The sequence below is a fragment of the Hyla sarda genome, unplaced genomic scaffold (assembly GCF_029499605.1).
Source record: "Hyla sarda isolate aHylSar1 unplaced genomic scaffold, aHylSar1.hap1 scaffold_211, whole genome shotgun sequence".
Lineage (NCBI taxonomy): Eukaryota > Metazoa > Chordata > Amphibia > Anura > Hylidae > Hyla > Hyla sarda.
Genome location: NW_026608774.1, coordinates 105,643 through 128,174, shown reverse-complemented (window position 1 = coordinate 128,174; position 22,532 = coordinate 105,643). Strand labels below are relative to the sequence as shown.

The 22,532-nt window shown below is 49.1% G+C and overlaps 1 protein-coding gene across 1 annotated transcript in view; it reads right to left on the bottom strand.

Moving 5' to 3' along the window:
- The window catches only part of ASXL2 (ASXL transcriptional regulator 2), a 93,288-nt gene that overhangs the window by 5,528 nt on the left and 65,228 nt on the right, over positions 1 to 22,532 (bottom strand). Inside the window, exons 6-9 of the mRNA XM_056552921.1 lie at positions 11,188 to 11,351; positions 4,717 to 4,813; positions 3,525 to 3,630; positions 2,605 to 3,193 (exon numbers count right to left, since the gene is read on the bottom strand). Of these exons, the coding sequence (XP_056408896.1) occupies positions 2,605 to 3,193; positions 3,525 to 3,630; positions 4,717 to 4,813; positions 11,188 to 11,351 (956 nt within the window). The remainder of the gene's footprint in view (positions 1 to 2,604; positions 3,194 to 3,524; positions 3,631 to 4,716; positions 4,814 to 11,187; positions 11,352 to 22,532) is intronic.

The following is a 22,532-nucleotide window of genomic DNA, read 5'->3' as shown; positions in this document are numbered from 1 at the left end:
ATGTATTAGTCATGTGATGCAGGACAAGCAATGTATTAGTCACGTGATGCAGGACAAGCAATGTATTAGTCATGTGATCCAGGACAAGCAATGTATTAGTCATGTGATACAGGACAGGCAATGTATTAGTCATGTGATACAGGACAGGCAATGTATTAGTCATGTGATGCAGGACAAGCAATGTATTAGTCATGTGATCCAGGACAAGCAATGTATTAGTCATGTGATGCAGGACAAGCAATGTATTAGTCATGTGATGCAGGACAAGCAATGTATTAGTCATATGATGCAGGACAAGCAATGTATTAGTCATGTGATGCAGGACAAGCAATGTATTAGTCATGTGATACAGGACAAGCAATGTATTAGTCATGTGATACAGGACAAGCAATGTATTAGTCATGTGATACAGGACAAGCAATGTATTAGTCACGTGATGCAGGACAAGCAATGTATTAGTCACGTGATACAGGACAAGCAATGTATTAGTCACGTGATGCAGGACAAGCAATGTATTAGTCACGTGATACAGGACAAGCAATGTATTAGTCACGTGATGCAGGACAAGCAATGTATTAGTCATGTGATGCAGGACAAGCAATGTATTAGTCATGTGATGCAGGACAAGCAATGTATTAGTCATGTGATACCGGACAAGCAATGTATTAGTCATGTGATGCAGGACAGGCAATGTATTAGTCATGTGATACAGGACAAGCAATGTATTAGTCATGTGATGCAGGACAAGCAATGTATTAGTCACGTGATACAGGACAAGCAATGTATTAGTCACGTGATGCAGGACAAGCAATGTATTAGTCATGTGATGCAGGACAAGCAATGTATTAGTCATGTGATGCAGGACAAGCAATGTATTAGTCATGTGATACCGGACAAGCAATGTATTAGTCACGTGATGCAGGACAAGCAATGTATTAGTCATGTGATACCGGACAAGCAATGTATTAGTCATGTGATGCAGGACAAGCAATTTATTAGTCACGTGATGCAGGACAAGCAATGTATTAGTCACGTGATGCAGGACAAGCAATGTATTAGTCATGTGATACAGGACAAGCAATGTATTAGTCATGTGATGCAGGACAAGCAATGTATTAGTCATGTGATGCAGGACAAGCAATGTATTCGTCATGTGATGCAGGACAAGCAATGTATTAGTCATGTGATACAGGACAAGCAATGTATTAGTCATGTGATACAGGACAAGCAATGTATTAGTCATGTGATGCAGGACAAGCAATGTATTAGTCATGTGATGCAGGACAAGCAATGTATTAGTCATGTGATGCAGGACAAGCAATGTATTAGTCATGTGATGCAGGACAAGCAATGTATTAGTCATGTGATGCAGGACAAGCAATGTATTAGTCATGTGATACAGGACAAGCAATGTATTAGTCATGTGATGCAGGACAAGCAATGTATTAGTCATGTGATGCAGGACAAGCAATGTATTAGTCATGTGATACAGGACAAGCAATGTATTAGTCATGTGATGCAGGACAAGCAATGTATTAGTCATGTGATACAGGACAAGCAATGTATTAGTCATGTGATGCAGGACAAGCAATGTATTAGTCATGTGATAGAGGACAAGCAATGTATTAGTCATGTGATACAGGACAAGCAATGTATTAGTCATGTGATAGAGGACAAGCAATGTATTAGTCATGTGATAGAGGACAAGCAATGTATTAGTAATGTGATAGAGGACAAGCAATGTATTAGTCATGTGATGGAGGACAAGCAATGTATTAGTCATGTGATCCAGGACAAGCAATGTATTAGTCATGTGATAGAGGACAAGCAATGTATTAGTCATGTGATGGAGGACAAGCAATGTATTAGTCATGTGATCCAGGACAAGCAATGTATTAGTCATGTGATAGAGGACAAGCAATGTATTAGTTATGTGATACAGGACAAGCAATGTATTAGTCATGTGATACAGGACAAGCAATGTATAAGTCATGTGATACCAGTCTTAGGATACATTCCGATTATAAAGGGGTACTCTGCTCCTATAATCTTATCCCCTATCCAAAGAATAGGGGATAAGATGTCTGATAACGGGGTCCCGCCGCTGGGGACCCCCGTTACCTTCCTGCTGCACCTGGCGTTCGTTTAGAGTGTCAGATGCAGCGTCTGAGGCTCGTGACGTCACGGCCGTGCCCCCTCAATGCAAGTCTATGGGAAGGGGCGTGGCCGTGACGTCACGAGCCTCAGACGCTGCATTTCTTTTTGAATTCCCTTTCTGTCTGACCACAGTGCTCTCTGCTGACACCTCTGTCCAGAGCAGGAGAGGTTTGCGGTGGGGATTTGTTCCTGCTCTGGACAGTTCCTGATATAGACAGAGGTGTCAGCAGAGAGCACTGTGGTCAGACAGAAAGGAATTTCAAAAAGAAAAGAACTTCCTGTGGAGCATACAGCAGCTGATAAGTACTGGAAGGATTAAGATTTTTAAATAGAAGTAATTTACAAATCTGTTTAACTTTCTGGAGCCAGTTGATTTACAAGAAAATGTTTTCCAGCGGAGTGCCCCTTTAAGATCACCGTAATGTCGTCCCATCTACAGGTCCTTACCTTGAGCGGTGGCACTTTCTGCTCGGGCCTGTTCTGCGGCGTGTCGGTCGGAGGCTTACATAAGGCACGAAATGACTGCTGGGACTGGTTGAGATCCATCATACGTGGACTCTTCTCCGGAGCAGCCGGATGATCCTCCCCGACCTCCAGGCGCCTCTTGGCCCCGATGCTGGGGCCCTCGGCCTTCTCTGGTGACTCCGACTCACTTGAGCTCTGTGGACGGTGGTGGTCTTTACCGCCTGATGGTGATTCTAGGTGGGTGGGGCTCTTTGGTGTGATGGGGGTGGTACAGGTATGGTCCTCCGGCTCCTCCTCTTTGGACTCGGGGGTGGGCGGAGCCTCTGTAGTGGTTTCTGCCTCCTCCGTGACGTCTTGGTTTCCATCACTGACGTCCACGTTCCTCTCCTCTGGCTCTTTTATGGCTTCTGTAACCTCTTGGTTGTCTTCAGTCTTCAGGGGCGGTTGCTCTTCTGCTGGAGGGCTCCTTGAGACGTCTCCAGCGGGATCCATTGTAATGTGTAGGATGGGGGGAGAGAGCGCGGGGTCTTCTGCCGTCATCCGGTACAGCTCCTCCTCACTCAGACCGCAACTTCAAGGAGAAAAAAACATGGTGGACGGAGGGTTAGTTAGTAAGTAAGAGCGCCAAAGCAGAAGATCATGTCTTACACCAGTGTTTCCTGACCAGGGGGCCTCCAGCTGTTGCAAAACTACAACTCCCAGCATGCTCGGACAGCCTTCGGCTGTCCGAGCATGCTGGGAGTTGTAGTTTTGCAACAGCTGGAGGCTCATTGGTTGGGAAACACTGCCTTACACAACCTGTCCTCACTGCCACAGATCCAATTGTTCTTGTTATCCTTTTCAAGATCTCTGCTTGCTGTGAGTAGAAGGAATCAATGTAAACTACAACCCTCAGCATTCACCTCTCCCCATAGTAACTCTCATAGAACTGCTCCTTCCAGGTCTCCACCTTCTTCTCCTTCTCCATCTCCTGACGGATCCGCAGCTGCATCTCTGGTGTGAACTCACCTGTAAGACAAGACATATAGAGAGAGTGCGGGGGATAGAGAGAGTGCGGGGGATAGAGAGAGATTGCTGGGGATAAAGAGAGTGCAGGAGAGTGCTGGGGATAGAGAGAGATTGCTGGGGATAAAGAGAGTGCAGGAGAGTGCGGGAGATAGAGAGAGTGCAGGAGAGTGCGGGGGATAGAGAGAGAGTGCTGGGGATAGAGAGAGTGCAGGAGAGTGCTGGGGATAGAGAGAGATTGCTGGGGATAGAGAGAGTGCGGGGGATAGAGAGAGTGCGGGGGATAGAGAGAGTGCAGGAGAGTGCGGGGGATAAAGAGAGTGCAGGAGAGTGCTGGGGATAGAGAGAGAGTGCTGGGGATAGATAGAGAGAGTGCAGGAGAGTGCGGGGGATAGAGAGAGAGTGCTGGGGATAGATAGAGAGAGTGCAGGAGAGTGCGGGGGATAGAGAGAGATTGCTGGGGATAAAGAGAGTGCAGGAGAGTGCTGGGGATAGAGAGAGATTGCTGGGGATAAAGAGAGTGCAGGAGAGTGCGGGAGATAGAGAGAGTGCAGGAGAGTGCGGGGGATAGAGAGAGAGTGCTGGGGATAGAGAGAGTGCAGGAGAGTGCTGGGGATAGAGAGAGAGTGCTGGGGATAGATAGAGAGAGTGCAGGAGAGTGCGGGGGATAGAGAGAGATTGCTGGGGATAAAGAGAGTGCAGGAGAGTGCGGGAGATAGAGAGAGTGCAGGAGAGTGCGGGGGATAGAGAGAGAGTGCTGGGGATAGAGAGAGTGCAGGAGAGTGCTGGGGATAGAGAGAGATTGCTGGGGATAAAGAGAGTGCAGGAGAGTGCGGGAGATAGAGAGAGTGCAGGAGAGTGATGGGGAAATAGAGAGAGTGCAGGAGAGAGCTTGGGATAGAGAGTGCAGAAGGGAGCTGGGGGTAGAGAGAAAGAGTGCAGGAGAGAGCTGGGACTATACAGAGAGACTATGCAGGAGAGAGCTGGGGATATAGAGAGATGTGCAGGAGAGTGCTGGGACTATACAGAGAGACTATACAGGAGAGTGCTGTGAGAGCTCACAGATGGTACATTAGACCGCTCTCTCACCTTCAGACAGTCGCTCCTTCCAGCTCTGAGACGCTGAGGTGAAGAACTCGTTGTTGAGGGCAGAAGTGTTCAGTCTGAGGAGACCGTCAGCACCGGCCTGTGAGGAGAGAGCGGCAGCATGAGGACCCCCGGCTATAGGACCACTGATACAGGGAGGTGACCCCAGCATGTGATACATCTGCAAATCCGCTCCTCAAAGAGCTTCTGAAGCAGCTGGGGCAATGCCACATAAAAGCCGCTGTAGGGACAATGTAGTTTGTGTATCTATAGTTTGTAAACAATGAGACAGCGCCATCTAGTGTAATGATGTCATATCACCATATCATGTATTCAATGAGACAGCGCCATCTAGTGTAATGTTGTCATATCACCATATCATGTATATAATGAGACAGCGCCATCTAGTGTAATGATGTCATATCACCATATCATGTATACAATGAGACAGCGCCATCTAGTGTAATGACGTCATATCACCATATCATGTATACAATGAGACAGCGCCATCTAGTGTAATGATGTCATATCACCATATCATGTATACAATGAGACAGCGCCATCTAGTGTAATGATGTCATATCACCATATCATGTATACAATGAGACAGCGCCATCTAGTGTAATGATGTCATATCACCATATCATGTATATAATGAGACAGCGCCATCTAGTGTAATGATGTCATATCACCATATCATGTATACAATGAGACAGCGCCATCTAGTGTAATGATGTCATATCACCATATCATGTATACAATGAGACAGCGCCATCTAGTGTAATGATGTCATATCACCATATCATGTATATAATGAGACAGCACCATCTAGTGTAATGATGTCATATCCCATATCATGTATACAATGAGACAGCGCCATCTAGTGTAATGATGTCATATCACCATATCATGTATACAATGAGACAGCGCCATCTAGTGTAATGATGTCATATCACCATATCATGTATATAATGAGACAGCGCCATCTAGTGTAATGATGTCATATCACCATATCATGTATATGAGACAGCGCCATCTAGTGTAATGATGTCATATCACCATATCATGTATACAATGAGACAGCGCCATCTAGTGTAATGATGTCATATCACCATATCATGTATACAATGAGACAGCGCCATCTAGTGTAATGATGTCATATCACCATATCATGTATACAATGAGACAGCGCCATCTAGTGTAATGATGTCATATCACCATATCATGTATATAATGAGACAGCGCCATCTAGTGTAAAGATGTCATATCACCATATCATGTATACAATGAGACAGCGCCATCTAGTGTAATGATGTCATATCACCATATCATGTATACAATGAGACAGCGCCATCTAGTGTACTGTTGTCATATCACCATATCATGTATACAATGAGACAGCGCCATCTAGTGTAATGATGTCATATCACCATATCATGTATACAATGAGACAGCGCCCTCTAGTGTACTGTTGTCATATCACCATATCATGTACACAATGAGACAGCGCCATCTAGTGTAATGACGTCATATCACCATATCATGTATACAATGAGACAGCGCCATCTAGTGTAATGATGTCATATCACCATATCATGTATACAATGAGACAGCGCCATCTAGTGTAATGTTGTCATATCACCATATCATGTATACAATGAGACAGCGCCCTCTAGTGTACTGTTGTCATATCACCATATCATGTATACAATGAGACAGCGCCATCTAGTGTAATGTTGTCATATCACCATATCATGTATACAATGAGACAGCGCCATCTAGTGTAATGATGTCATATCACCATATCATGTATACAATGAGACAGCACCATCTAGTGTAATGATGTCATATCACCATATCATGTATACAATGAGACAGCACCATCTAGTGTAATGATGTCATATCACCATATCATGTATACAATGAGACAGCGCCATCTAGTGTAATGATGTCATATCACCATATCATGTATATAATGAGACAGCGCCATCTAGTGTAATGATGTCATATCCCATATCATGTATACAATGAGACAGCGCCATCTAGTGTAATGATGTCATATCACCATATCATGTATACAATGAGACAGCACCATCTAGTGTAATGATGTCATATCACCATATCATGTATACAATGAGACAGCGCCATCTAGTGTAATGATGTCATATCACCATATCATGTATACAATGAGACAGCGCCATCTAGTGTAATGATGTCATATCACCATATCATGTATACAATGAGACAGCGCCATCTAGTGTAATGATGTCATATCACCATATCATGTATATAATGAGACAGCGCCATCTAGTGTAAAGATGTCATATCACCATATCATGTATACAATGAGACAGCGCCATCTAGTGTAATGATGTCATATCACCATATCATGTATACAATGAGACAGCGCCATCTAGTGTACTGTTGTCATATCACCATATCATGTATACAATGAGACAGCGCCATCTAGTGTAATGATGTCATATCACCATATCATGTATACAATGAGACAGCGCCCTCTAGTGTACTGTTGTCATATCACCATATCATGTACACAATGAGACAGCGCCATCTAGTGTAATGACGTCATATCACCATATCATGTATACAATGAGACAGCGCCATCTAGTGTAATGATGTCATATCACCATATCATGTATACAATGAGACAGCGCCATCTAGTGTAATGTTGTCATATCACCATATCATGTATACAATGAGACAGCGCCCTCTAGTGTACTGTTGTCATATCACCATATCATGTATACAATGAGACAGCGCCATCTAGTGTAATGTTGTCATATCACCATATCATGTATACAATGAGACAGCGCCATCTAGTGTAATGATGTCATATCACCATATCATGTATACAATGAGACAGCACCATCTAGTGTAATGATGTCATATCACCATATCATGTATACAATGAGACAGCACCATCTAGTGTAATGATGTCATATCACCATATCATGTATACAATGAGACAGCGCCATCTAGTGTAATGATGTCATATCACCATATCATGTATATAATGAGACAGCGCCATCTAGTGTAATGATGTCATATCCCATATCATGTATACAATGAGACAGCGCCATCTAGTGTAATGATGTCATATCACCATATCATGTATATAATGAGACAGCGCCATCTAGTGTAATGATGTCATATCACCATATCATGTATACAATGAGACAGCGCCATCTAGTGTAATGATGTCATATCACCATATCATGTATACAATGAGACAGCGCCATCTAGTGTAATGATGTCATATCACCATATCATGTATACAATGAGACAGCGCCATCTAGTGTAATGATGTCATATCCCATATCATGTATACAATGAGACAGCGCCATCTAGTGTAATGATGTCATATCACCATATCATGTATACAATGAGACAGCACCATCTAGTGTAATGATGTCATATCACCATATCATGTATACAATGAGACAGCGCCATCTAGTGTAATGATGTCATATCACCATATCATGTATACAATGAGACAGCGCCATCTAGTGTAATGATGTCATATCACCATATCATGTATACAATGAGACAGCGCCATCTAGTGTAATGATGTCAAATCACCATATCATGTATACAATGAGACAGCGCCATCTAGTGTAATGATGTCATATCCCATATCATGTATACAATGAGACAGCGCCATCTAGTGTAATGATGTCATATCACCATATCATGTATACAATGAGACAGCGCCATCTAGTGTAATGATGTCATATCACCATATCATGTATATAATGAGACAGCGCCATCTAGTGTAATGATGTCATATCACCATATCATGTATATGAGACAGCGCCATCTAGTGTAATGATGTCATATCACCATATCATGTATACAATGAGACAGCGCCATCTAGTGTAATGATGTCATATCACCATATCATGTATACAATGAGACAGCGCCATCTAGTGTAATGATGTCATATCACCATATCATGTATACAATGAGACAGCGCCATCTAGTGTAATGATGTCATATCACCATATCATGTATATAATGAGACAGCGCCATCTAGTGTAAAGATGTCATATCACCATATCATGTATACAATGAGACAGCGCCATCTAGTGTAATGATGTCATATCACCATATCATGTATACAATGAGACAGCGCCATCTAGTGTACTGTTGTCATATCACCATATCATGTATACAATGAGACAGCGCCATCTAGTGTAATGATGTCATATCACCATATCATGTATACAATGAGACAGCGCCCTCTAGTGTACTGTTGTCATATCACCATATCATGTACACAATGAGACAGCGCCATCTAGTGTAATGACGTCATATCACCATATCATGTATACAATGAGACAGCGCCATCTAGTGTAATGATGTCATATCACCATATCATGTATACAATGAGACAGCGCCATCTAGTGTAATGTTGTCATATCACCATATCATGTATACAATGAGACAGCGCCCTCTAGTGTACTGTTGTCATATCACCATATCATGTATACAATGAGACAGCGCCATCTAGTGTAATGTTGTCATATCACCATATCATGTATACAATGAGACAGCGCCATCTAGTGTAATGATGTCATATCACCATATCATGTATACAATGAGACAGCACCATCTAGTGTAATGATGTCATATCACCATATCATGTATACAATGAGACAGCACCATCTAGTGTAATGATGTCATATCACCATATCATGTATACAATGAGACAGCGCCATCTAGTGTAATGATGTCATATCACCATATCATGTATATAATGAGACAGCGCCATCTAGTGTAATGATGTCATATCCCATATCATGTATACAATGAGACAGCGCCATCTAGTGTAATGATGTCATATCACCATATCATGTATACAATGAGACAGCACCATCTAGTGTAATGATGTCATATCACCATATCATGTATACAATGAGACAGCGCCATCTAGTGTAATGATGTCATATCACCATATCATGTATACAATGAGACAGCGCCATCTAGTGTAATGATGTCATATCACCATATCATGTATACAATGAGACAGCGCCATCTAGTGTAATGATGTCATATCACCATATCATGTATATAATGAGACAGCGCCATCTAGTGTAAAGATGTCATATCACCATATCATGTATACAATGAGACAGCGCCATCTAGTGTAATGATGTCATATCACCATATCATGTATACAATGAGACAGCGCCATCTAGTGTACTGTTGTCATATCACCATATCATGTATACAATGAGACAGCGCCATCTAGTGTAATGATGTCATATCACCATATCATGTATACAATGAGACAGCGCCCTCTAGTGTACTGTTGTCATATCACCATATCATGTACACAATGAGACAGCGCCATCTAGTGTAATGACGTCATATCACCATATCATGTATACAATGAGACAGCGCCATCTAGTGTAATGATGTCATATCACCATATCATGTATACAATGAGACAGCGCCATCTAGTGTAATGTTGTCATATCACCATATCATGTATACAATGAGACAGCGCCCTCTAGTGTACTGTTGTCATATCACCATATCATGTATACAATGAGACAGCGCCATCTAGTGTAATGTTGTCATATCACCATATCATGTATACAATGAGACAGCGCCATCTAGTGTAATGATGTCATATCACCATATCATGTATACAATGAGACAGCACCATCTAGTGTAATGATGTCATATCACCATATCATGTATACAATGAGACAGCACCATCTAGTGTAATGATGTCATATCACCATATCATGTATACAATGAGACAGCGCCATCTAGTGTAATGATGTCATATCACCATATCATGTATATAATGAGACAGCGCCATCTAGTGTAATGATGTCATATCCCATATCATGTATACAATGAGACAGCGCCATCTAGTGTAATGATGTCATATCACCATATCATGTATATAATGAGACAGCGCCATCTAGTGTAATGATGTCATATCACCATATCATGTATACAATGAGACAGCGCCATCTAGTGTAATGATGTCATATCACCATATCATGTATACAATGAGACAGCGCCATCTAGTGTAATGATGTCATATCACCATATCATGTATACAATGAGACAGCGCCATCTAGTGTAATGATGTCATATCCCATATCATGTATACAATGAGACAGCGCCATCTAGTGTAATGATGTCATATCACCATATCATGTATACAATGAGACAGCACCATCTAGTGTAATGATGTCATATCACCATATCATGTATACAATGAGACAGCGCCATCTAGTGTAATGATGTCATATCACCATATCATGTATACAATGAGACAGCGCCATCTAGTGTAATGATGTCATATCACCATATCATGTATACAATGAGACAGCGCCATCTAGTGTAATGATGTCATATCACCATATCATGTATATAATGAGACAGCGCCCCCTATTGTGACAGTCTCTGCCCCCCCACCCCTATGGGGCTCACCGGACGGTCCACCTCAGGCAGGAGTCGGAGCAGGCGTTGCTGGCCATCCCCCGGGAGCAGGGAGAAGGTGTGTTTATTGATTAGCGCCCGCAGGTTGGTGTTCACCAGGATGGAGTCCGGCGTCTCCACATCGATCTCCGCCCCTTTGGTCCTCTTCAAGTGTCCTGAGAATAATAATAAGAGACGTCTGAGACCCCGCAGACCCCTCTGTGTGTGTCAGTCTACACCGCAGACCCCTCTGTGTGTGTCAGTCTACACCGCAGACCCCTCTGTGTGTGTCAGTCTACACCGCAGACCCCCCCTCTGTGTGTCAGTCTACACTGCAGACCCCTCTGTGTGTGTCAGTCTACACCGCAGACCCCTCTGTGTGTGTCAGTCTACACCGCAGACCCCTCTGTGTGTCAGTCTACACCGCAGACCCCTCTGTGTGTGTCAGTCTACACCGCAGACCCCTCTGTGTGTGTCAGTCTACACCGCAGACCCCTCTGTGTGTGTCAGTCTACACTGCAGACCCCTCTGTGTGTCAGTCTACACTGCAGACCCCTCTGTGTGTCAGTCTACACCGCAGACCCCTCTGTGTGTCAGTCTACACCGCAGACCCCTCTGTGTGTGTCAGTCTACACCGCAGACCCCTCTGTGTGTGTCAGTCTACACTGCAGACCTCTCTGTGTGTCAGTCTACACCGCAGACCCCTCTGTGTGTCAGTCTACACTGCAGACCCCTCTGTGTGTATCAGTCTACACCGCAGACCCCTCTGTGTGTGTCAGTCTACACCGCAGACCCCTCTGTGTGTGTCAGTCTACACCGCAGACCCCTCTGTGTGTCAGTCTACACCGCAGACCCCTCTGTGTGTATCAGTCTACACCGCAGACCCCTCTGTGTGTGTCAGTCTACACCGCAGACCCCTCTGTGTGTGTCAGTCTACACCGCAGACCCCTCTGTGTGTCAGTCTACACTGCAGACCCCTCTGTGTGTCAGTCTACACTGCAGACCCCTCTGTGTGTGTCAGTCTACACTGCAGACCCCTCTGTGTGTGTCAGTCTACACTGCAGACCCCTCTGTGTGTCAGTCTACACCGCAGACCCCTCTGTGTGTCAGTCTACACTGCAGACCCCTCTGTGTGTGTCAGTCTACACCGCAGACACCTCTGTGTGTGTCAGTCTACACCGCAGACCCCTCTGTGTGTGTCAGTCTACACCGCAGACCCCTCTGTGTGTCAGTCTACACCGCAGACCCCTGTGTGTCAGTCTACACCGCAGACCCCTCTGTGTGTCAGTCTACACTGCAGACCCCTCTGTGTGTCAGTCTACACTGCAGACCCCTCTGTGTGTCAGTCTACACTGCAGACCCCTCTGTGTGTGTCAGTCTACACTGCAGACCCCTCTGTGTGTGTCAGTTTACACCGCAGACCCCTCTGTGTGTGTCAGTCTACACCGCAGACCCCTTTGTGTGTGTCAGTCTACACTGCAGACCCCTCTGTGTGTGTCAGTCTACACTGCAGACCCCTCTGTGTGTGTCAGTCTACACTGCAGACCCCTCTGTGTGTCAGTCTACACCACAGACCCCTCTGTGTGTGTCAGTCTACACCGCAGACCCCTCTGTGTGTCAGTCTACACTGCAGACCCCTCTGTGTGTCAGTCTACACTGCAGACCTCTCTGTGTGTCAGTCTACACTGCAGACCTCTCTGTGTGTCAGTCTACACTGCAGACCCCTCTGTGTGTCAGTCTACACTGCAGACCCCTCTGTGTGTGTCAGTCTACACTGCAGACCCCTCTGTGTGTGTCAGTTTACACCGCAGACCCCTCTGTGTGTGTCAGTCTACACCGCAGACCCCTTTGTGTGTGTCAGTCTACACTGCAGACCCCTCTGTGTGTGTCAGTCTACACTGCAGACCCCTCTGTGTGTCAGTCTACACTGCAGACCTCTCTGTGTGTCAGTCTACACGGCAGACTCCTCTGTGTGTGTCAGTCTACACTGCAGACCCCTCTGTGTGTGTCAGTCTACACCGCAGACCCCTCTGTGTGTGTCAGTCTACACCGCAGACCCCTCTGTGTGTCAGTCTACACTGAAGACCCCTCTGTGTGTGTCAGTCTACACCGCAGACCCCTCTGTGTGTGTCAGTCTACACCGCAGACCCCTCTGTGTGTGTCAGTCTACACCGCAGACCCCTCTGTGTGTGTCAGTCTACACTGTAGTCCCCTCTGTGTGTGTCAGTCTACACCGCAGACCCCTCTGTGTGTCAGTCTACACTGCAGACCCCTCTGTGTGTCAGTCTACACTGCAGACCCCTCTGTGTGTGTCAGTCTACACCGCAGACCCCTCTGTGTGTGTCAGTCTACACTGCAGACCCCTCTGTGTGTGTCAGTCTACACCGCATACCCCTCTGTCTACACCGCAGACCCCTCTGTGTGTCAGTCTACACTACAGACCCCTCTGTGTGTGTCAGTCTACACTGCAGACCCCTCTGTGTGTGTCAGTCTACACTGCAGACCCCTCTGTGTGTGTCAGTCTACACCGCAGACCCCTTTGTGTGTCAGTCTACACTGCAGACCCCTCTGTGTGTCAGTCTACACTGCAGACCCCTCTGTGTGTGTCAGTCTACACCGCAGACCCCTCTGTGTGTGTCAGTCTACACCGCATACCCCTCTGTCTACACCGCAGACCCCTCTGTGTGTCAGTCTACACTACAGACCCCTCTGTGTGTGTCAGTCTACACTGCAGACCCCTCTGTGTGTGTCAGTCTACACTGCAGACCCCTCGGTGTGTGTCAGTCTACACCGCAGACCCCTTTGTGTGTCAGTCTACACTGCAGACCCCTCTGTGTGTCAGTCTACACTGCAGACCCCTCTGTGTGTGTCAGTCTACACCGCAGACCCCTCTGTGTGTGTCAGTCTACACCGCAGTCCCCTCTGTGTGTCAGTCTACACTGCAGACCCCTCTGTGTGTCAGTCTACACCGCAGACCCCTCTGTGTGTGTCAGTCTACACTGCAGACCCCTCTGTGTGTGTCAGTCTACACCGCAGACCCCTCTGTGTGTCAGTCTACACTGCAGACCCCTCTGTGTGTGTCAGTCTACACTACAGACCCCTCTGTGTGTGTCAGTCTACACTGCAGACCCCTCTGTGTGTGTCAGTCTACACTGCAGACCCCTCTGTGTGTGTCAGTCTACACCGCAGACCCCTCTGTGTGTCAGTCTACACTGCAGACCCCTCTGTGTGTGTCAGTCTACACTGCAGACCCCTCTGTGTGTGTCAGTCTACACCGCAGACCCCTTTGTGTGTCAGTCTACACTGCAGACCCCTCTGTGTGTCAGTCTACACTGCAGACCCCTCTGTGTGTGTCAGTCTACACCGCAGACCACTCTGTGAGTGTCAGTCTACACTGCAGTCTCCTCTGTGTGTGTCAGTCTACACTGCAGACCCCTCTGTGTGTCAGTCTACACTGCAGTCTCCTCTGTGTGTCAGTCTACACTGCAGACCCCTCTGTGTGTGTCAGTCTACACTGCAGACCCCTCTGTGTGTGTCAGTCTACACTGCAGACCCCTCTGTATGTTAGTCTACACCGCAGACCCCTCTGTGTGTGTCAGTCTACACTACAGACCCCTCTGTGTGTGTCAGTCTACACCGCAGACCCCTCTGTGTGTGTCAGTCTACACTGCAGACCCCTCTGTGTGTGTCAGTCTACACCGCAGACCCCTCTGTGTGTGTCAGTCTACACCGCATACCCCTCTGTCTACACCGCAGACCCCTCTGTGTGTCAGTCTACACTGCAGACCCCTCTGTGTGTGTCAGTCTACACTGCAGACCCCTCTGTGTGTGTCAGTCTACACTGCAGACCCCTCTGTGTGTGTCAGTCTACACTGCAGACCCCTCTGTATGTTAGTCTACACTGCAGACCCCTCTGTGTGTCAGTCTACACCGCAGACCCCTCTGTGTGTCAGTCTACACCGCAGACCCCTCTGTGTGTGTCAGTCTACACTGCAGACCCCTCTGTGTGTGTCAGTCTACACCGCAGACCCCTCTGTGTGTGTCAGTCTACACCGCAGACCCCTCTGTGTGTGTCAGTCTACACCGCATACCCCTCTGTCTACACCGCAGACCCCTCTGTGTGTCAGTCTACACTACAGACCCCTCTGTGTGTGTCAGTCTACACTGCAGACCCCTCTGTGTGTGTCAGTCTACACTGCAGACCCCTCTGTGTGTGTCAGTCTACACTGCAGACCCCTCTGTATGTTAGTCTACACTGCAGACCCCTCTGTGTGTCAGTCTACACTGCAGACCCCTCTGTGTGTCAGTCTACACTGCAGACCCCTCTGTATGTTAGTCTACACTGCAGACCCCTCTGTGTGTCAGTCTACACCGCAGACCCCTCTGTGTGTCAGTCTACACCGCAGACCCCTCTGTGTGTGTCAGTCTACACTGCAGACCCCTCTGTGTGTGTCAGTCTACACCGCAGACCCCTCTGTGTGTGTCAGTCTACACTGCAGACCCCTCTGTGTGTCAGTCTACACCGCAGACCCCTTTGTGTGTGTCAGTCTACACTGCAGACCCCTCTGTGTGTGTCAGTCTACACTGCAGACCCCTCTGTGAGTGTCATTCTACACTGCAGACCCCTCTGTGTGTCAGTCTACACTGCAGACCCCTCTGTGTGTCAGTCTACACTGCAGACCCCTCTGTGTGTGTCAGTCTACACTGCAGACCCCTCTGTGTGTCAGTCTACACCGCAGACCCCTCTGTGTGTCAGTCTACACTGCAGACCCCTCTGTGTGTCAGTCTACACCGCAGACCCCTCTGTGTGTCAGTCTACACCGCAGACCCCTCTGTGTGTCAGTCTACACTGCAGACCCCTCTGTGTGTGTCAGTCTACACTGCAGACCCCTCTGTGTGTCAGTCTACACCGCAGACCCCTCTGTGTGTGTCAGTCTACACTGCAGACCCCTCTGTGTGTCAGTCTACACCGCAGACCCCTCTGTGTGTGTCAGTCTACACTGCAGACCCCTCTGTGTGTCAGTCTACACTGCAGACCCCTCTGTGTGTGTCAGTCTACACTGCAGACCCCTCTGTGTGTGTCAGTCTACACTGCAGACCCCTCTGTGTGTCAGTCTACACCGCAGACCCCTCTGTGTGTGTCAGTCTACACTGCAGACCCCTCTGTGTGTCAGTCTACACTGCAGACCCCTCTGTGTGTGTCAGTCTACACTGCAGACCCCTCTGTGTGTCAGTCTACACTGCAGACCCCTCTGTGTGTCAGTCTACACTGCAGACCCCTCTGTGTGTCAGTCTACACTGCAGACCCCTCTGTGTGTGTCAGTCTACACCGCAGACCCCTCTGTGTGTCAGTCTACACCGCAGACCCCTCTGTGTGTCAGTCTACACTGCAGTCCCCTCTGTGTGTGTCAGTCTACACCGCAGACCCCTCTGTGTGTCAGTGTGCACTGCAGACCCCTCTGTGTGTCAGTCTACACTGCAGACCCCTCTGTGTGTCAGTCTACACCGCAGACCCCTCTGTGTGTCAGTCTACACCGCAGACCCCTCTGTGTGTCAGTCTACACTGCAGTCCCCTCTGTGTGTGTCAGTCTACACTGCAGACCCCTCTGTGTGTGTCAGTCTACACTGCAGACCCCTCTGTGTGTCAGTCTACACCGCAGACCCCTCTGTGTGTCAGTCTACACCGCAGACCCCTCTGTGTGTCAGTCTACACTGCAGACCCCTCTGTGTGTGTCAGTCTACACTGCAGTCCCCTCTGTGTGTGTCAGTCTACACTGCAGACCCCTCTGTGTGTGTCAGTCTACACTGCAGACCCCTCTGTGTGTGTCAGTCTACACTGCAGACCCCTCTGTGTGTCAGTCTACACCGCAGACCCCTCTGTGTGTCAGTCTACACTGCAGTCCCCTCTGTGTGTGTCAGTCTACACTGCAGACCCCTCTGTGTGTGTCAGTCTACACCGCAGACCCCTCTGTGTGTCAGTCTACACTGCAGACCCCTCTGTGTGTCAGTCTACACTGCAGACCCCTCTGTGTGTGTCAGTCTACACTGCAGACCCCTGTGTGTGTCAGTCTACACTGCAGTCTCCTCTGTGTGTGTCAGTCTACACCGCAGACCCCTCTGTGTGTGTCAGTCTACACCGCAGACCCCTCTGTGTGTGTCAGTCTACACCGCAGACCCCTCTGTGTGTGTCAGTCTACACTGCAGACCCCTCTGTGTGTGTCAGTCTACACTGCAGACCCCTCTGTGTGTCAGTCTACACTGCAGACCCCTGTGTGTCAGTCTACACTGCAGACCCCTCTGTGTGTGTCAGTCTACATTGCAGTCCCCTCTGTGTGTCAGTCTACACTGCAGACCCCTCTGTGTGTGTCAGTCTACACTGCAGACCCCTCTGTGTGTGTCAGTCTACACTGCAGACCCCTCTGTGTGTGTCAGTCTACACCGCAGACCCCTCTGTGTGTCAGTCTACACCGCAGACCCCTCTGTGTGTGTCAGTCTACACCGCAGACCCCTCTGTGTGTCAGTCTACACCGCAGACCCCTCTGTGTGTGTCAGTCTACACTGCAGACCCCTCTGTGTGTGTCAGTCTACACTGCAGACCCCTCTGTGTGTGTCAGTCTACACCGCAGACCCCTCTGTGTGTGTCAGTCTACACCGCAGACCCCTCTGTGTGTCAGTCTACACTGCAGACCCCTCTGTGTGTGTCAGTCTACACCGCAGACCCCTCTGTGTGTGTCAGTCTACACCGCAGACCCCTCTGTGTGTCAGTCTACACTGCAGACCCCTCTGTGTGTCAGTCTACACTGCAGACCCCTCTGTGTGTGTCAGTCTACACTGCAGACCCCTCTGTGTGTCAGTCTACACTGCAGACCCCTCTGTGTGTCAGTCTACACCGCAGACCCCTCTGTGTGTCAGTCTACACTGCAGACCCCTCTGTGTGTGTCAGTCTACACCGCAGACCCCTCTGTGTGTGTCAGTCTACACCGCAGACCCCTCTGTGTGTGTCAGTCTACACCGCAGACCCCTCTGTGTGTCAGTCTACACCGCAGACCCCTCTGTGTGTCAGTCTACACTGCAGACCCCTGTGTGTCAGTCTACACCGCAGACCCCTCTGTGTGTCAGTCTACACTGCAGACCCCTCTGTGTGTCAGTCTACACCGCAGACCCCTTTGTGTGTGTCAGTCTACACTGCAGACCCCTCTGTGTGTGTCAGTCTACACTGCAGACCCCTCTGTGTGTGTCAGTCTACACTGCAGACCCCTCTGTGTGTCAGTCTACACCGCAGACCCCTCTGTGTGTGTCAGTCTACACCGCAGACCCCTTTGTGTGTGTCAGTCTACACCGCAGACCCCTCTGTGTGTGTCAGTCTACACCGCAGACCCCTTTGTGTGTGTCAGTCTACACCGCAGACCCCTCTGTGTGTGTCAGTCTACACCGCAGACCCCTCTGTGTGTGTCAGTCTACACCGCAGACCCCTTTGTGTGTGTCAGTCTACACTGCAGACCCCTCTGTGTGTCAGTCTACACCGCAGACCCCTCTGTGTGTGTCAGTCTACACTGCAGACCCCTCTGTGTGTCAGTCTACACCGCAGACCCCTCTGTGTGTCAGTCTACACTGCAGACCCCTCTGTGTGTGTCAGTCTACACCGCAGACCCCTCTGTGTGTCAGTCTACACTGCAGACCCCTCTGTGTGTCAGTCTACACTGCAGACCCCTCTGTGTGTCAGTCTACACTGAAGACCTCTCTGTGTGTCAGTCTACACCGCAGACCCCTCTGTGTGTCAGTCTACACTGCAGACCCCTCTGTGTGTCAGTCTACACTGCAGACCCCTCTGTGTGTGTCAGTCTACACCGCAGACCCCTCTGTGTGTGTCAGTCTACACTGCAGTCTCCTCTGTGTGTCAGTCTACACTGCAGACCCCTCTGTGTGTCAGTCTACACTGCAGTCTCCTCTGTGTGTCAGTCTACACTGCAGACCCCTCTGTGTGTGTCAGTCTACACTGCAGACCCCTCTGTATGTTAGTCTACACCGCAGACCCCTCTGTGTGTGTCAGTCTACACCGCAGACCCCTCTGTGTGTCAGTCTAGACCGCAGACCCCTCTGTGTGTTAGTCTACACCGCAGACCCCTCTGTGTGTCAGTCTACACTGCAGACCCCTCTGTGTGTCAGTCTACACTGCAGACCCCTCTGTGTGTGTCAGTCTACACTGCAGACCCCTCTGTGTGTCAGTCTACACTACAGACCCCTCTGTGTGTGTCAGTCTACACTACAGACCCATCTGTGTGTGTCAGTCTACACCGCAGACCCCTCTGTGTGTCAGTCTACACTGCAGACCCCTCTGTGTGTCAGTCTACACCGCAGACCCCTCTGTGTGTGTCAGTCTACACCGCAGACTCCTCTGTGTGTGTCAGTCTACACTGCAGACCCCTCTGTGTGTCAGTCTACACTGCAGACCCCTCTGTGTGTCAGTCTACACCGCAGACCCCTCTGTGTGTCAGTCTACACCGCAGACCCCTCTGTGTGTGTCAGTCTAAACTGCAGACCCCTCTGTGTGTGTCAGTCTACACTGCAGACCCCTCTGTGTGTGTCAGTCTACACTGCAGACCCCTCTGTGTGTGTCAGTCTACACTGCAGACCCCTGTGTGTCAGTCTACACTGCACACCCCTCTGTGTGTGTCAGTCTACACCGCAGACCCCTCTGTGTGTCAGTCTACACTGCAGACCCCTCTGTGTGTGTCAGTCTACACTGCAGACCCCTCTGTGTGTCAGTCTACACCGCAGACCCCTCTGTGTGTGTCAGTCTACACTGCAGACCCCTCTGTGTGTCAGTCTACACTGCAGACCCCTCTGTGTGTGTCAGTCTACACTGCAGACCCCTCTGTGTGTCAGTCTACACTGCAGACCCCTCTGTGTGTCAGTCTACACTGCAGACCCCTCTGTGTGTCAGTCTACACTGCAGACCCCTCTGTGTGTGTCAGTCTACACAGCAGACCCCTCTGTGTGTCAGTCTACACCGCAGACCCCTCTGTGTGTCAGTCTACACTGCAGTCCCCTCTGTGTGTGTCAGTCTACACCGCAGACCCCTCTGTGTGTCAGTGTACACTGCAGACCCCTCTGTGTGTCAGTCTACACTGCAGACCCCTCTGTGTGTGTCAGTCTACACCGCAGACCCCTCTGTGTGTGTCAGTCTACACTGCAGACCCCTCTGTGTGTCAGTCTACACTGCAGACCCCTCTGTGTGTCAGTCTACACTGCAGTCCCCTCTGTGTGTGTCAGTCTACACCGCAGACCCCTCTGTGTGTGTCAGTCTACACCGCAGACCCCTCTGTGTGTCAGTCTACACTGCAGACCCCTTTGTGTGTCAGTCTACACTGCAGACCCCTCTGTGTGTCAGTCTACACTGCAGACTCCTCTGTGTGTGTCAGTCTACACTGCAGACCCCTCTGTGTGTGTCAGTCTACACTGCAGACCCCTCTGTGTGTCAGTCTACACTGCAGACCCCTCTGTGTGTCAGTCTACACTACAGACCCCTCTGTGTGTGTCAGTCTACACTGCAGTCTCCTCTGTGTGTGTCAGTCTACACTGCAGACCCCTCTGTGTGTGTCAGTCTACACTGCAGACCCCTCTGTGTGTGTCAGTCTACACCGCAGACCCCTCTGTGTGTGTCAGTCTACACTGCAGACCCCTCTGTGTGTCAGTCTACACTGCAGACCCCTCTGTGTGTCAGTCTACACTGCAGACCCCTCTGTGTGTGTCAGTCTACACCGCAGACCCCTCTGTGTGTGTCAGTCTACACTGCAGACCCCTCTGTGTGTCAGTCTACACCGCAGACCCCTCTGTGTGTGTCAGTCTACACCGCAGACCCCTCTGTGTGTGTCAGTCTACACTGCAGACCCCTCTGTGTGTGTCAGTCTACACCGCAGACCCCTCTGTGTGTGTCAGTCTACACTGCAGACCCCTCTGTGTGTCAGTCTACACTGCAGACCCCTCTGTGTGTCAGTCTACACTGCAGACCCCTCTGTGTGTGTCAGTCTACACTGCAGACCCCTCTGTGTGTGTCAGTCTACACTGCAGTCTCCTCTGTGTGTGTCAGTCTACACCGCAGACCCCTCTGTGTGTGTCAGTCTACACCGCAGACCCCTCTGTGTGTGTCAGTCTACACTGCAGACCCCTCTGTGTGTGTCAGTCTACACTGCAGACCCCTCTGTGTGTCAGTCTACACTGCAGACCCCTCTGTGTGTGTCAGTCTACACTGCAGTCCCCTCTGTGTGTCAGTCTACACTGCAGACCCCTCTGTGTGTGTCAGTCTACACTGCAGACCCCTCTGTGTGTGTCAGTCTACACCGCAGACCCCTCTGTGTGTGTCAGTCTACACCGCAGACCCCTCTGTGTGTGTCAGTCTACACTGCAGACCCCTCTGTGTGTCAGTCTACACTGCAGACCCCTCTGTGTGTCAGTCTACACTGCAGACCCCTCTGTGTGTGTCAGTCTACACTGCAGTCCCCTCTGTGTGTCAGTCTACACTGCAGACCCCTCTGTGTGTGTCAGTCTACACTGCAGACCCCTCTGTGTGTGTCAGTCTACACCGCAGACCCCTCTGTGTGTGTCAGTCTACACTGCAGACCCCTCTGTGTGTGTCAGTCTACACCGCAGACCCCTCTGTGTGTGTCAGTCTACACCGCAGACCCCTCTGTGTGTCAGTCTACACTGCAGACCCCTCTGTGTGTCAGTCTACACTGCAGACCCCTCTGTGTGTGTCAGTCTACACTGCAGACCCCTCTGTGTGTCAGTCTACACTGCAGACCCCTCTGTGTGTCAGTCTACACTGAAGACCCCTCTGTGTGTGTCAGTCTACACTGCAGACCCCTCTGTGTGTGTCAGTCTACACTGCAGACCCCTCTGTGTGTCAGTCTACACTGCAGACCCCTCTGTGTGTCAGTCTACACTGCAGACCCCTCTGTGTGTCAGTCTACACTGCAGACCCCTCTGTGTGTGTCAGTCTACACTGCAGACCCCTCTGTGTGTGTCAGTCTACACTGCAGACCCCTCTGTGTGTCAGTCTACACTGCAGACCCCTCTGTGTGTCAGTCTACACTGCAGACCCCTCTGTGTGTCAGTCTACACTGCAGACCCCTCTGTGTGTCAGTCTACACTGCAGACCCCTCTGTGTGTCAGTCTACACTGCAGACCCCTCTGTGTGTGTCAGTCTACACTGCAGACCCCTCTGTGTGTGTCAGTCTACACTACAGACCCCTCTGTGTGTCAGTCTACACTGCAGACCCCTCTGTGTGTCAGTCTACACTGCAGACCCCTCTGTGTCAGTCTACACTGCAGACCCCTCTGTGTGTGTCAGTCTACAC